Raw genomic sequence first — 14936 nt, forward strand, 5'->3', positions numbered from 1 at the left:
GGGGGGGGGCTGGAGCCTATCCCAGTAAGACTGCTCATGAGTGTGCATAGATTATGATCTTACCTAAGAACAAATCCCAAATTTGTGGGTAGGTCTTAAATTTTGGTTTGGTCAAGCACATTGTTGTGTGTTGCAAATAATACATAATCTATGAGGAAAAGATTGATTAAATTTTGTCAAATGCAAACATAGCAGAGAGCAGAGCAAGTCAAGTCAAGTCAAGTCAATTTTATTTATAGAGCTCAATATCACAAAACATGGTTTGCCTCAGAGGGCTTTACAGTGTACGACATCCCTCTGCCCTTAGACCCTCACATCACCCAAGGAAAAACTCCCGAAAAAGAACCCCTGAACAGGGAAAAAAAAAGGAAGAAACCTCAGGAAGAGCGGTAGAGGATGATGAGGGATCCCTCTTCCTGGACGGACGGACAGACGAGCAATAGATGTCATAAATAACAAATGAAATACAATCATGGCAAAAAAGGAAAGAGAAAGAGAGAGGGGGAGAGAGGGGGAGAGAGGCACAGCAATAATAGAAACAGATGCATGTCATATTACAATAACGGTAGTTGTCCAAAGGCAAGATCACAGCATCGGTGCAACCAGGACCAGAACACAAGCAGGGCGAGCGGGGGGCACAGTATCAGTACAGCTGCAGAGCTGCAGTTGCAGCTGCACTCAATGTGTTCGTCGTTTTCTTTTTACATTTGTTGTGTGTTGCTATATATGTAGTTTTTTCTCTTGTCTGTCTTCTAGTGGGAAGAAGTTAGCGGCTATGATGAAAACATGAACACCATCCGGACATACCAGGTGTGCAATGTCTTCGATAGCAGCCAGAACAACTGGGTACGGACCAAATACATCCGCCGCCGTGGTGCTCAGCGCATCCATGTCCAGATGAAGTTCTCAGTGCGTGACTGCAGTTCCATTCCCAATGTCCCTGGCTCCTGCAAGGAGACCTTCAACTTGTATTATTATGAGTCTGACTCTGACACAGCCACTAAATCATCTCCACCCTGGATGGAGAACCCCTGGGTAAAAGTGGACACTATAGCAGCTGATGAGAGCTTCTCTCAAGTTGATCTTGGTGGCCGCATCATGAAGATCAACAGTGAAGTCAGAAGTTTTGGACCCGTTTCTCGCAATGGCTTCTACCTTGCTTTCCAGGATTATGGTGCCTGCATGTCACTCATTGCTGTTAGAGTTTTCTATAGGAAATGCCCCAGTGTGATCCAGAATGGTGCCGTCTTTCCTGAGACTCTGTCTGGAGCAGAGAGCACCTCTCTAGTGGCAGCCAGAGGGGTGTGTGTTCCCAATGGGGAGGAAGTGGATGTACCCATTAAGCTGTACTGTAACGGGGATGGCGAGTGGATGGTACCCATTGGGCGCTGCATGTGCAAAGCCGGGTATGAGGCGGTACAGAATGGTACAGTCTGCAGAGGTAAGGAGCCTGCCAGTGCTGCTTTACAGTTGCTGCTCTATTATATGACACCTCTGTTTTGTCTTCTTGATTTCATGTCACAGCAGATTTTTGCCTTTGGTATTCTGCTTACTGTCTTCTGCCAGATGCAGAACATTTCATTCAGTCAACAGAAGATTTAGTGATGACCACAATGAATCTGTTTTAGTCACACTGGCAGCATGGCTCCAGGAATAAAAATATAGTCCAGATGGACCAGACTGAAATGCATCATAGCAAATATTTGAAATGTCATTCAAATTATGTGCAGACATTTCAGGTCTCCACTGCTAGGCATGGGCGGTATCACAGAATTACAGTATACCGAGTATTTAGAAATCTCGACAGTGTGATTTTAAATACAGACGCTCATCTTTCTCTTAACGTCATACTGGAGAGGCTGTATTGAGGAAGCAGTGTGCTTCACATGCCCTGGAGGTTACGCACATGCCACACTGCATGTGTGAGCAATGTGTGTTCACATTGGCAGCGTTTATTGTTGTAGCGCTGCTACAGAGCTCCATGTTGCTGTAACTACTGTATTTCCACAATTAAAAGCACATACTTCCCTCATTTAGGAAGCTGTGCAGCTGCTGCATTGTCAACAACACGATCCTGCAAATGTTTAACAGTAAAATGCTTTGTGTTAAAAACTAAAATGATTCTGTTGACAAAAACATCGTCAGAGGGCTTTTATTTTGAAGTAGAAATAGGAAAGGTTAAGTAAAACAGATAAATTTGTGTTTATTCATATGTGTGACACATAAAGACATTGAAACTGTAGTAAAGGGTGGTATAAAGTCAATATGGTTATAAAAAGACCATTTTCAGTGTGTATTTTTGCTGAGGATCGCACGCGCCATGCAGAAAAAGTGTAGCTGCTCCGACCTGGTAACAAGGGTGCCGTTTTAAAAAATATCAGGTTCCGCAACATAGAAATCTTGATTTCGGAAAAAGAATTCGGAAGGTGTATGGCTATCTTTCGCTGCAATAAGGAAAATGTATATGTGTGTTAAGTAAAGTGAAGATGGTAAGACAGCCTGCAGATTGTAGTGAGCTCGCTGGCAGACCGACCTGACCTCCTGACTGACAGTGCTATGCCTAGAGCCATGCTGCTAGTGTGGCTTAAAACAAAGCAGGAAGTCTAGCTGTCTATATAGTCTCTATTTTGTCTGTGAATCTGTTAGCAGATGCATTGCTTATTTTTGGCTGACAGGAAAACAACCAAAACTGTCAGCACATATTTGCTGTTACAAAAATGCAATGGGTTTGCCAAATGCTACCAATTGAAATGCTGCACTTTAGACCAAGATGCAGAATGCTAATACAGCTGTCAATTATTGAAAGGTGTTTTTCAATTTTTTAAATTCATTTCTTGTTGTGAGTGCAGACAGGGGAGTGTGGGTGGAGACGAGTGTCAGGAAGGATTTGTAAAAGAAAGGTAACAGTAAAAGTGAAAAGGAAAGTTTACTGTGGTAGCAAGCAGGGCTGGGTACCGAACTCAGTACTTTTAAGAGTGCCAACTACCAATTCACATTGAATGCATCCGTGCCAAATGTCAGTACTTAGGAGTGCATCTGGATTTGAGCGCCTAGTTTAGAAGTGTCCCAAAGCTCCAAGGTCAGTAATGAAACTCTGCAGAGCCACTGGAAACCCAGCGAGGGAGCTCTATGGCTGCATTTTAGTTTACCAACTCACCCCTGCAGCTTGTTCAAAAATTACATTTTCTTTATTACTCAGAAAGTAAAGTACCAAAAAAGGTTCTTTTGTTTACTGGTACCAAATTTAGGGACCAGAAATGGTTCCATTATTGGTTCAAATAGTACCTAACTTCACGGATATGACCATCTTTGTAGCATGGTTTGGAGGCAGTGGCACTGATGAAAAGAGGTAGCAGAGGTGAAAGACTTTTGCTTAGAGCATTTTTCAGCTGGGGCAGTGCTGCCCCCCAGGGGGCGTTCAGAGGATGTGGGGGGGTGCTGGAAGCAATATTTTTAAAAGGTGTTCTTGGGGGCGTTTATGTGTTTCTGCTTTTTGATAGCATTTTAGTGATACATGCATATTTTCACAATGTTATAACTTGCCTGTCCAATCATCAGCTGAAGCTTGTTTTCAATAGGTCGTTTCCACCTCAAGGCAAGACTTGCACGCAGGTTTTCATTATTTACTTTGAAACGGTACGCTCTGGTGCTTCAGGTGCCCATCTAAGTGGAAATCTATCCCACCTCTCGGTGTGGCGCACTAGAGAACCGCGAGCAATTGCTCTACAGATAACGGAGAAAGGGGACTCGAGCACAGCAAAGCTGAGCGGAGTCACAGAGTCCGAAACAGGGCTCTGTGTCTGTCAGACAGTCTAAAGGGGAAACTATAGCACAGAGTAATAACATAACGCACAGCTGACTATGGAACACAACTTTTTTCTCAAAATAGTCTCAAAACTTTATTTTCAACTTTTCAGAGAACACAGATATGTGGGATATATTTTGAATGTGTAGAAAGTGTGACGGGTTGGACATTTTCTGGACCCAAGCGCTGACACAAGACACCAGACGAGGATTAAGGTGAAACAATAGTGCAATTTATTTACAAAAAGGTGAATGAGCTGAGTGGGGGAGGGTGAGTGAGGTCGAACCGTCCTTTGGTTGTGACGGGAGGGAGAAGCTCCGTGCGATCTCCACTTGTGCTCGCATCCAGTACAAAACCCTTGTGAAGATTTGTGAGGTCTTGAGTGCTCGGATGATGATGAGAAGCGAGCGGGCAGGCAAGCAGGCAGGCAGGCAGGCAGATACACAGACGAGTGAACACCACAATGGCTGGAGCAGGTAGCAAGGAGCAGCAGTTACTCTGAGACAGGAGGCAAAAGACACAAGAACATGAGCAACACGAGCAAACAACAAGAAAAAACTCGGACCAACAGGTTATACTGAGAGGCCGTGAGAACATCTACCACTTGGCAGGAGTAATACTCTGGTCTGAAGCCACTGCTTAAATACTCCACCAGCCCATCAGGAGATTGCCTGCACCTGGTCCAGCCTACGGAGAAACACCATGCTCACATTCACACATACATACAGGTTAGAGCACAGAATAATCAGCAGACAGGGAGAAATCCACACAGAAGGAAGAGGAGGAGGGGCGGCAAGTTTTGAATATCAGCAAAAATCTAGCTAAAACACATATGAACTAAAGTCCAGGGATATATAAATGAATTATAATGAATTAATGAGATTCAGTTCTATTCAGTTTTATTTATAAAGCCCATTATCACAAAACGCAGTTCAGTCAGGACCAATTAGTCAAGAAAAACACTTCTTAGCAGCTTTTAAATTTAGCTTTATTCGCAGTTATAAATATTTATAATTTTGCAGTTATTGATATTTGGCAATATGGCTCTGTTCTGGGGTCCCCCTGCCCTTCCACATGCTTACGTGGAAAGTGTTAAGCAGGAACAGCACACGTTCTTGCCCTTCCTGTGCATACAAGAGAAGCCTGAGGCAGGGAGAGCAGCAGCAAAACAAAAACAAAAAAAACCCCACAGAGCAGGCATCAATGACAACAATGACATTGATCAAGTCAGAATGGCACAAAGGGGGAGGTGGGGAGGAGGAGGGTGCATGCTGAGGGAACAGGAAAGAGCAGGCAGGCTAGAGCAGCTTGAATAATGCAGCGCGAGTGAGTTCAATTGAACTAAAACACAAGAAACTTGTGCTCCAGAAAAGGATAAGCACTCAATGAGTATCCTAGGGTCACTCATCAGCAATTATGACTTAAATATGAATGCCAGAGAGCAGTAATAGAAAAAGAAAAAGAAAGAAGGATAGAGGAAACAGAGCCAGGGTGGCAGGTCTGAACGGACTAAAAACCGGATCAGGCAGAAAGCTCTGCCACCTCCCCCTCCTCCCTGTCACACGGATGGGGATTTCAACTGAGCACAAGAAACTTGTGCTCCAGGAATGTACACACTAAAGAAACTAGGGTCACCAATCAGCTACTATGGCTTAAATATAAAGATCAGAGAGCAGTGAAGACTAACACATCTTTGGGTCATCAGATGGGAACCTCCATTCATCAGTGTTTCATCTACACCGAAAAAAATGTTTTGTTGAATGAACATAATTTTATTATGTCAAGTGGTTGCACGAACTAATTTTATCTGCAGCTAGATATTTTTATTATGTTGACTGAACTAATAATTTTTAAGTAAATTCAAATAAATTATTTTATGTAACTCAACTATTTTGAGTAGATTTTACTCAAATTTCCTTAGTAAATCCATTTAAATGTACTAATATAAATTATATATGCTTTTTAAAAAATTTTGTACACTTTCAAATCAATTAAATTGTTTAAATACTATCTATTTTTATTAAGTTGATTCTAATGAAATATTTTTAGCTATCATACATCACACAGAACCACAAAATGTGTTTAGACAACCAACTTCAATATGGTACAAATATTTAACATCTCACATCAGACCAGTCTAATGACCCAAGAATATTTTTCTAACATGAAAAACTGTAAAATACTCAGTGCATAGATAGCAACACTGTTAACTTTAACAGATACATTTATCTGTTTGCAAAAGAAAAAAATATGTTGCTCTGATTGTGTAAACAACCATTAATAAAGAATAAACTGACACAAGTTAAGTGAAGTTTCCTGATATGCGACAAGACAGAAGGCAAAGCTTGCTCTCAACATGTACAATACTTCTTATAAGACAAGAACCTGTGAAATGCAAAGTGCATAAACAACAATACTTGTTTTAGCTTCTAACCCTTACATATTAAAAGCCTCTACTAAAGAGATAAAACACAAGAAAGCAGAAACCCGCTAATCAGATACTGTCAACCATAACCATAACCATAAGGATGGAATGAACAATATAAACTCTGACACTTTTGTGTAGTGCCCTGATCAGAGACTAGGCAGCAGAATAGTTCTATCCCTGTTACATGTAAAGTGGTAGTTACCCTTTATAGAGTTTACTTTACATCTTTTTTGCAAAAATATACCTATGCCTTCAATTGAGAACATTACCCAGAGGAAAAAAAAAACTTTCAGCAACATTCAAAACCCAAACCATACACAGTAGGCCACATCTGGAAAACAAACCAGGTTGCCTGACTCTGAAATGACAATATTATCGAAAGGCAATGTTTCACCGAGGCAACTGAACTGATAATAAAACAAGTGGCTTTGTTGAGTATCATAAGATTCATTTAAGTGCATATCCTGTCACTCTCTTGGATGTTGGCCTGAAACAGACAAGAGGCGATCCTTCATCACTGCCCTAACACATATAACTACCAGTAAGTTTGTTTGTTGTAGTGTCCTCACCACTATCTGCGTGAATATTTCTATCCTCTACAAAAGCATTTCTCATCTGTGTGGAACTCTTAGTGACGCTGCTTTTGAGATCACATTAACCATTCATTGCACAATTCACAAACACCAAACAAAACATCTGTGGCTGAAGAATTTCTACAGTCCAACACCGATTTTGTTCTTTAGTCCAAGGACTTTGGGGGAAAGCTTTTCCCCATCCATTCCCATGAGTACTTTTTGAATGAATTTGTAATAGTGTCTCAGTTCCTTGGGGTAGGCAGGTTCAATGCGTAGATCACTCCAAGCATCACTGCGCAAGCCTGGGCTGCAGATCCAATGTTGTCCAGGATGATCGCTCTATCAACAGAAATTCCGATGTCATCATGATGTCCAGGATCTCCATTCTCCTTGCCGATGATGTAAATGCCCATGGCCCACTTCTGCATGTCTGTCGGGATGGCATTTCCTTTGATGTCCTGTATATTTTAAGTAAATAGGAGAAAAGGGAAACATTAGAATGCTTTGCCACAAATAAACATTATTTTTTACCATACATTGTACATCTGCATGACAGACATTTTCAGATTTCAATCAGGGCGCTGTCCATTTGTGCATCAAGTGTTTTATGGGCACTGAGTGTTCCAAGGTGTGCTTTTGTGCTTTGATTCTATGCCTGGCTCTATCATATAAGCAACAGGAACAAAACATTTTACTATACTGTCTTGGACAGGTAAAGCAGCACAAGAAACATCACTACATGTCAAAGATTCTATAATGGTGCACTGTAACAGCAAATTATTCTTTTAAACACAACAGACACCTCTGCTGTACACTGAAGAGACCCCAGTGGGGAGCCAAAACTACAGGACAAACAACTTCAGAATCTTAAATATGAGTTACATTCAGAACATTAAACTTACCATATACTCATGGATCAGATGTCCATCATCCTCACCAAGGTAGAGGCAAAGTGCTCTAAGGACTGCTGCCCTTTTTGAATGAACATCACTTGTAGCCTGTGTGAAGAGATTCCACTGATTAAAAACATTTCCAGGCACTAAAGTAATTACAAAAATATTTGAACTTTTCAACCCACGGTTATACTATGAATAACCTTATTCCTTTGATTACAAAATAATTGTGGTGTGGTTACAATATGTGACATGTATGGATGTATAGGATGAAAGCGCTGTGCTAAGCATGGTCAAAAATCTTGCTCAGTGCAGGTGGTGTACATTAACTGTCCCACCAGAGAAAACATGGCTGGTTTTGCTACCATAACATGTAAACATGTAAAACATTTCTTTGGAAATGTGTCTTACATTAATGATCCAGGCTTTACTGAAACAGAATATATTAAAGCACACATGTAGACAACAATGAATGAACAGTTACCTCTTGTAAGATCTGCAGATGTTTGGCTAGTTTCTGGCCAGTGACACCTCCCTTTTTCTGGAAAACTGATGTCAGCTGAGGCTGAAGACTGTCCAACCGTGCCATGAAGGTCGTCTCGAGTGGATGTGTTGTAATTCGCTGAAATTCAGTATTTATCTGTTGCACATAAAAAAGTGGCAGAAGACAAAGAACACTGTGCTCAGTTATTTATGTAATGGTGATTCTTGTAATACACATAGTGAAATCATAACACATAGTGGAAATGCACAATGAAAAGAGGCACACTGGATGGAAGCAAACATGTATTTACCTCATTAATATGGAAAAGTGCAGGTCGTCTCACTTTCATCTCTCCAGCACCTGGACTTTCATGCACCACTTCTTTTCTTCGGTAGGAGAAAGTTTTAGACATCTTCTCTCTTACATCTGATGCTCCGTTTCTTCGTCTGACATCAGTCAAAAGTTCAACTCGCAAGTTTTCCAGACTGTCATCTGTTTCGCCAGTGGGGTGTGAAGGACAATAATTGACCTCTGCCTTTTTAGCTTTCTTTACATTTTTGGCTGGGAAGCATTCATCTCTTGATTTATTTTTCAATGCATTAACAGTCACTTCAGGACATCCAATGTTCCACATCTTTGTCCGGTAATTAGCCATTTTGTATTTCAGGCTAATCACCCAGCTGTAGTATCCACTGGCAGACAGATCTCGCAAACAGGGAAATTTTTGGATGAGCGCCCCTGCTACATCATCTATCTGGTGATTTTGTGGATATGCTGTATACTGGAAAATTTCTTCAGCCAGTTTGTCTAGGATGTTGGACTTCAGCCCTGGTGGAATCTTCAGACTTGTGCCAGTTTCTCTGAATATCTTATTTCCCCACTGAAGCTGAACCTCCACATTGTATGGGAAGCGAGGAATGGTGAAGTCACGGGGCCATGCATGCGTTCTCAGCTCGCTGTCTGAATGGGAAAGAATGATGGTGGTGTCGGAGTCAGATGAGAACAATGAGGCCACACTCTGAGGTGTGTGAATGCTTGACGGGCTTGCAGATGATCCAGCAGTGCTTGGAGAGTTTGGCCTTGAAATTGGATTCATATCCAAACAATTTTGCATGTACACAAGCTTAATTGTTCCTCTGTCTTGAATGTCTTGCACTGATGTAATGTTCATGAACTCATTATTGAAGTCAGGATCCATGAATTGAATGCGAAAGTCTCTTTCACTTCCAAATGCATCACAAATTGTTTTGTGCAAGTCCATTAAAGTCTTTGGCTTTCCTGAGTGGAGATCAAGTCTTCTGTAGTCATCCTCTTCTACGATGACTCTTAGCTTCATGGGCCCTGCCATTCTTCAATCTAAATATGAAAGAGAAAAATAAACAAATATTAAAAAATGAATAAACAGAAGAACACATAAGCACAACATGATTTAGTGTGATCTGACCTTGTATATGTATGAATCTTTTAAGTGTCACCATTCGGCGGCCTCCAATCCTGTAATCTGCCAAGGGGTACTGGTCCACGAGGGCACCAAGTTGAATGAGGCAGACTTGAGAGGTTGGACACAACTCAAATGCCCTAAAATGCTCCATATACCAAGCACCAAACTCTTTGACAATGAAACTCAAGTTTCCCTCCAAAACAACCATCTAGACAACTTCTGCAAAGTCTGGCAAGCCACCAGTAGAGCCACAAACAACAACCATGCCCTCTCTGTATGTCACTCCATTGACAGATGCAGTCTAAGTGAGCTGAATGTGTGCAATATCAGGGTATTTTAGTGTCAAAACTTTCTGTACATCCTGATGCAAAATGTCAACAGAGACAGTTGAGACAGCTGAGACAGTCAGGCTGCATTTTTTGGTTGTGTTTGACTCCAAGTAATATGCCATCATGACCTGATGTTTCACTGCCAGAGATATGTTTTTGAAGCAGCGTGTGTGACGAACGACCTGTTTAAAAAAACTATGCTTTGCTTCAAATCTCATTGTCCACAGACAAATGAGCGGACCAAAAAATCAAATCATCTGTGGATAATGTTCGACGAAATGATGTTTTGGTAAAAGTTTTATACCTGGAAACACCTCTTGTAGCCTGCATCTGTGATCACAGATTCTTTCCTCAAGGAAAGCAAGTGATTGCGCAGTATGTACTGGTGCAACAACTAAATCCATAATATCCCTCAGGTCCAAAATGACCTGCCAGGCTGGCTCATTTGAGGGCACTAACTGTCCAACCAAAAATGGGAGAAAACGCAAGAGACTCCAATTTTCGTGAGCGTTCCCTCCAATAGTTTTGTTCTGCATGAAGGCCTTTGGAATAGAATGTGGACGATTACTCTTGTCTGTCCATTTGTAAGGAAATTTCAAAATGGACTCATTGAGACTGTCCAGTGTGAAACATTTTTTGGACATTAAATGATTCAGACAATGTGCCAACTGGTACTATGCCTTCAAAGATGTCATGTGCAACATCAGGGGGTAGCCAGTGCAAACGTTGAAATGAGAAAGACATGCAGAGAGAACACACGGCCTTTTAACACCATAAACGTAAAGCCAAATGAATGTAAGACAATGAGGAATGGGAACCAGGCGGTAAATTGCTGAGAGTCCAATAAACAGCACAGATTTTATGTTTTTTGCGAGGTGTGCCGAGCGGATTACAAATCTCAAAATCATCCACGTACAAATTAAGTAACACTCTCAATTGGCCTCCTGATAAAAAGCTGTTTTCTTTAAAGAACAAACCATCTCTGTAAGACCTGTATATCACTTCTGTTCCTTTTTCCTCTGATGTGAGACTACTGTCTAATACTTTATTAAGAATGTGACTGTCTGTGAAAAGCTGGTGCAGAACTTTTAATACTGGAACATATTGCAGTGTTCTTTTGCCTTTTTCATCCAATATATATTCTATGGGCTCTACAACTTTGAAATTGTCCTTGTAGTATTTTTTGCGCTTAAACGATGTTGCTTAGGGACAGCCTTTACCAATTGACTTGCATATGGGATTAGATACACAGAGAGTGGATGCAAGTTCTTAAATGAAAGTTTGATCAACTTGCAGGCTGTAACTACTGAGCGTGTCTTGTATCACATCTGTTGTACTACACAGAGATGCTGTACTCAACAAGTACTGAAGTTCTTTGAGCAATTCATCAACTGCAGCACTTGGCACATGAAAAATATTTTCTAGTTTTAATAATAATGCTGCAAGTTTTTGTTCAATTATGTCTGTCTGATCCTTTGTTTGTCATGGTTCCTGCATTCTCCTCCTCCCCACTGCCAGTGTTTTTCCACTCACCTCACTCTGACCTGCTCTACCTGCCAGCCACGCCCACTGCTGCAGCCCGCTCTCCCTCAGCTGCAGCTCATCTCCAATCAGTCCGGTATTTAAGACACTCCCACACATTCACTCACTGCCAGATTGTTCCTCTGCTATTATGCACGACTCTCCAGCGTTTTATTGCCAGACTTCCTGTTGCCGACCCAGCCTGTTCCCGACCAGCTCTCTGCGCCTGCCACCCCGTGTACCTACCTGCCTTCTGTCCCCGACCACGTGCTTCGCTCCGGCGTTCCGGAAATCTGATGGCTCCACTGGCAAAGACCTCACCGCTCGACCACGACGATCATCCTGCCTGCTCCTCGACGGTACCGTTATTCTTTCAGACTGTTTTCCCGGCTACGGATCCTCTGCCTGTCCCCGACCACGATTCAGCGCTATCCCCGACAACATTCCCACACGTGTTGTCGGCTCGTCGAGCTACGGGGTTTCCTGCTCTCCAGCCACAGTAGGTTCAAGCTTCGTGTCTTCGCTTCGTGGGATTCCCAGAGACATTGTTTGGGCTAACCGCCAGGATAACGAACTGAACATCTGTGAGCTGATCTTCGTTTGTGTTGGTCTTAATAAAAGACATTACCAACTGACTCTGAGTTTTGGCGTACTGCATCTAGGTTCAAACACAACCCGTTTCATTGTTGTATTCAAATTAACATCAGACTGGCTGTTGTCACAGCACTCTGAACCACCGGGCTCTACAGTTTCAGTCACAGAAAGTCCATGGACTACACCATCCTTAAAATCTACAAATGAATGCAAGCTGTACTTCCAACTTTTGTGAGACTTGAATGTACTATATACATTGGTTTTGTATTCACAGCCTTTAAACATACAATTGACTGTCTCATTGTTTTTTTAGATGATGGTTTACATGTACAAAATAATCACGCTCAGTTCCAAATTCACTAAAGCCACACAGTTGGCAGGAAAATGTAAATTTGTCAGAGTGCTTTAAGGCATTGCTATGACTCCTTGACAGGTGTGTCAAAAGTAAATTCCAAGTCTTAAAGATGCATGGACAATCTGGATGTATACACTTAATATGATGGCCACGTCCAAAATGACTATGTCTTTCTCTGTAATGTTTAAGAAGTTCTGAGCGTCTAGACACTTCAGCACCACAATCTTTACACTGCCACATAAACTAGACAAACAAACACAGAAACGTGGAGAAGAAAAAAGACAGCTAATCAAACATTACTTTAAGTATTTTACAGTCACCGCATCACCAAAAACCTTACATCCAGAGAAAAAAGTACTTTGTAAGCTTGTCACTTGTACCTTGAAAATACTTAATGTGAGGAAATGTAATATTAAAATCCTTTTTCCCAAAAGAGACTAAGGCTGTTCAAACATGCTAATATGGTGTTACTGTCCCATAGGAAAAGCAGTGACATAGAGTCATACAGTACAGGCACTTAAAACCACTACATGTGTATGGGAAATCATGAGTACACCTTATTGGCAACCTGCTGATGATTTTATGAACACTTTTAAAAGGCACAGCATTCTTAGTTTGGCCCATCCTTTGCTAATGACCATGGTGAGACCTTGAGAGACATGCCACACACTTACACACACCTAAATTCGATTATATTCCCTTGGCACAATTGGCAGTTTAATTGATGAAATTAATGTTAAATTTAAACTGATCATTGCATGACTTCCAAGATTAACATGGCAGTAAGGAATCTATTTGTTAAATGTACTTACCTAAAGAATATAAAGGTCCGAAGCTTGGTTGAAAATCAGATGTGATAAACCTGCCAAGTATTAACACAATATAAAAAACATGTTATCAACATTGTGTCTGTAAACAAATGTTAAGCTTATTATTGAGTAAAAAATCATGAGTGAAAAAGTCTTCATCTCAACTGTGCCTCAGCACGACTGAAATATGCATCAGATGACAGATTAGAGTTAGGGAAAGAAAAGAGATGCCATGTTATTTATTCACTACTAGATTACTTTCTATGTGCTATACTTCTTATAAATGATTATAAATCACTTCACAGCATTCAGATATTGCATAAATTATTAATTTAAAAAATAAACATTTAACTTATTAACATTTTTAATGATGAATTTAAAGAAATTTGTTGATAGTAAATATAGTAAATAAAGTCCCATGTTCAAATAATATGTTGTTGGAACTGCAGTTGTTTCATCCTTTCTGGAGAACATATTTACTGTACAATGAGCAGATGCTCACAAGACGTTTATTTAAAATTAAGCCTTAAGTTATTTTTTTATATAGTTGTAATAAATGTCATGTCCCCTGCTGCATGGCATGTCTGACTAAACACAGTATCACCATGGCATAAAACTTATGCATGCCAGTGTTAACAGGAGCTATCCAGACACCGTTGTTTTTAAAAACATTGATCATGTAGAATGAGTCCACCTCAGTGGTAAACCAACGATAAATGCAGAAACATACAAAATGAGTGAGCTGCAGCATGTGAGTCGGATGTAGTTCGCTGAGAGACTGACGTGGAGGAGGTAACGGCCGCACACACACACACACACACCTGCTGCCTGTGCTGGTCGCCACACACGACATGGTGTGTATGGTGGACCGCAGCCTTAGCCTCTGCTTCCTCCTCCTCCTCTTCCTCCTCCTCGGCCGCTGCCACCGCCACACACATGTCTATTAACCGAATCAAAGTCCAACCGACTCAAGTTAAACTTAACTCACCATTTCTGATACCCCACCCGGAGCCGAGTTGATTCATGTTTAGCCACATGGACAGCCTAATATCAGGAGCATTAACAAGCTAACACATCCTCACATGGCTAGCTTAACCACCCAATTAAATAGGCCCATAGCTGTAACTACTTGAGTATGTAATCATTTGAATAAAGTAAATAGGGCTTACACCATGGTGAAAGTTAAACTACACATACCAATGATTATTAAAGACTTACGCAAACAATTCGCAATTCAGCCTGTAATGACAGCAACATGCACCTGCAGGGTGTCCAGACTCCAGAGTGAGTAACTGACCAGCACCCCAAAATCATAAAAAGGCGGTATGTTCTTGCGCATGCGCAAACTTCAAAATCCAAACCGGATATGCACAGTTTGGTTACGCTTAATTTTTTCGAGCTACATTTAATTGAATAAAATATGATAGTCATATTTTTGACAATATAGGATGTAATTACTTATATTTATAAGTGGAGTTAAATAACACAACTATTTATATTAAAATATGCTTAATTAATATAAGTAACATTTACTAGGGGTCAAAATCACTTTTTTCAGTGTAGTTGGTCCCACAACACCTCCAGGAGGCTAGGCAGTGAACTCTAGCATCCCAAAGCCACTCCCCTAGTGCCAGCCCTCACTGCTCCTATGCAGCCCAAACAGCCCTGCCACCTTCAACAGACAGATACAAGCTAAACTACT

The 14936-nt window shown here is 41.1% G+C and overlaps 1 protein-coding gene across 1 annotated transcript in view; it reads left to right on the forward strand.

The window, feature by feature from the left end:
* Positions 1 to 14936, forward strand: part of LOC121946708 (ephrin type-B receptor 2-like) — a 100571-nt gene that overhangs the window by 44259 nt on the left and 41376 nt on the right. The window contains exons 3-4 of the mRNA XM_042491414.1: positions 757 to 1416; positions 9236 to 9257. Of these exons, the coding sequence (XP_042347348.1) occupies positions 757 to 1416; positions 9236 to 9257 (682 nt within the window). The remainder of the gene's footprint in view (positions 1 to 756; positions 1417 to 9235; positions 9258 to 14936) is intronic.

The sequence above is a fragment of the Plectropomus leopardus genome, chromosome 8, assembly GCF_008729295.1.
Source record: "Plectropomus leopardus isolate mb chromosome 8, YSFRI_Pleo_2.0, whole genome shotgun sequence".
In the NCBI taxonomy this organism is placed as follows: Eukaryota; Metazoa; Chordata; class Actinopteri; order Perciformes; family Serranidae; genus Plectropomus; species Plectropomus leopardus.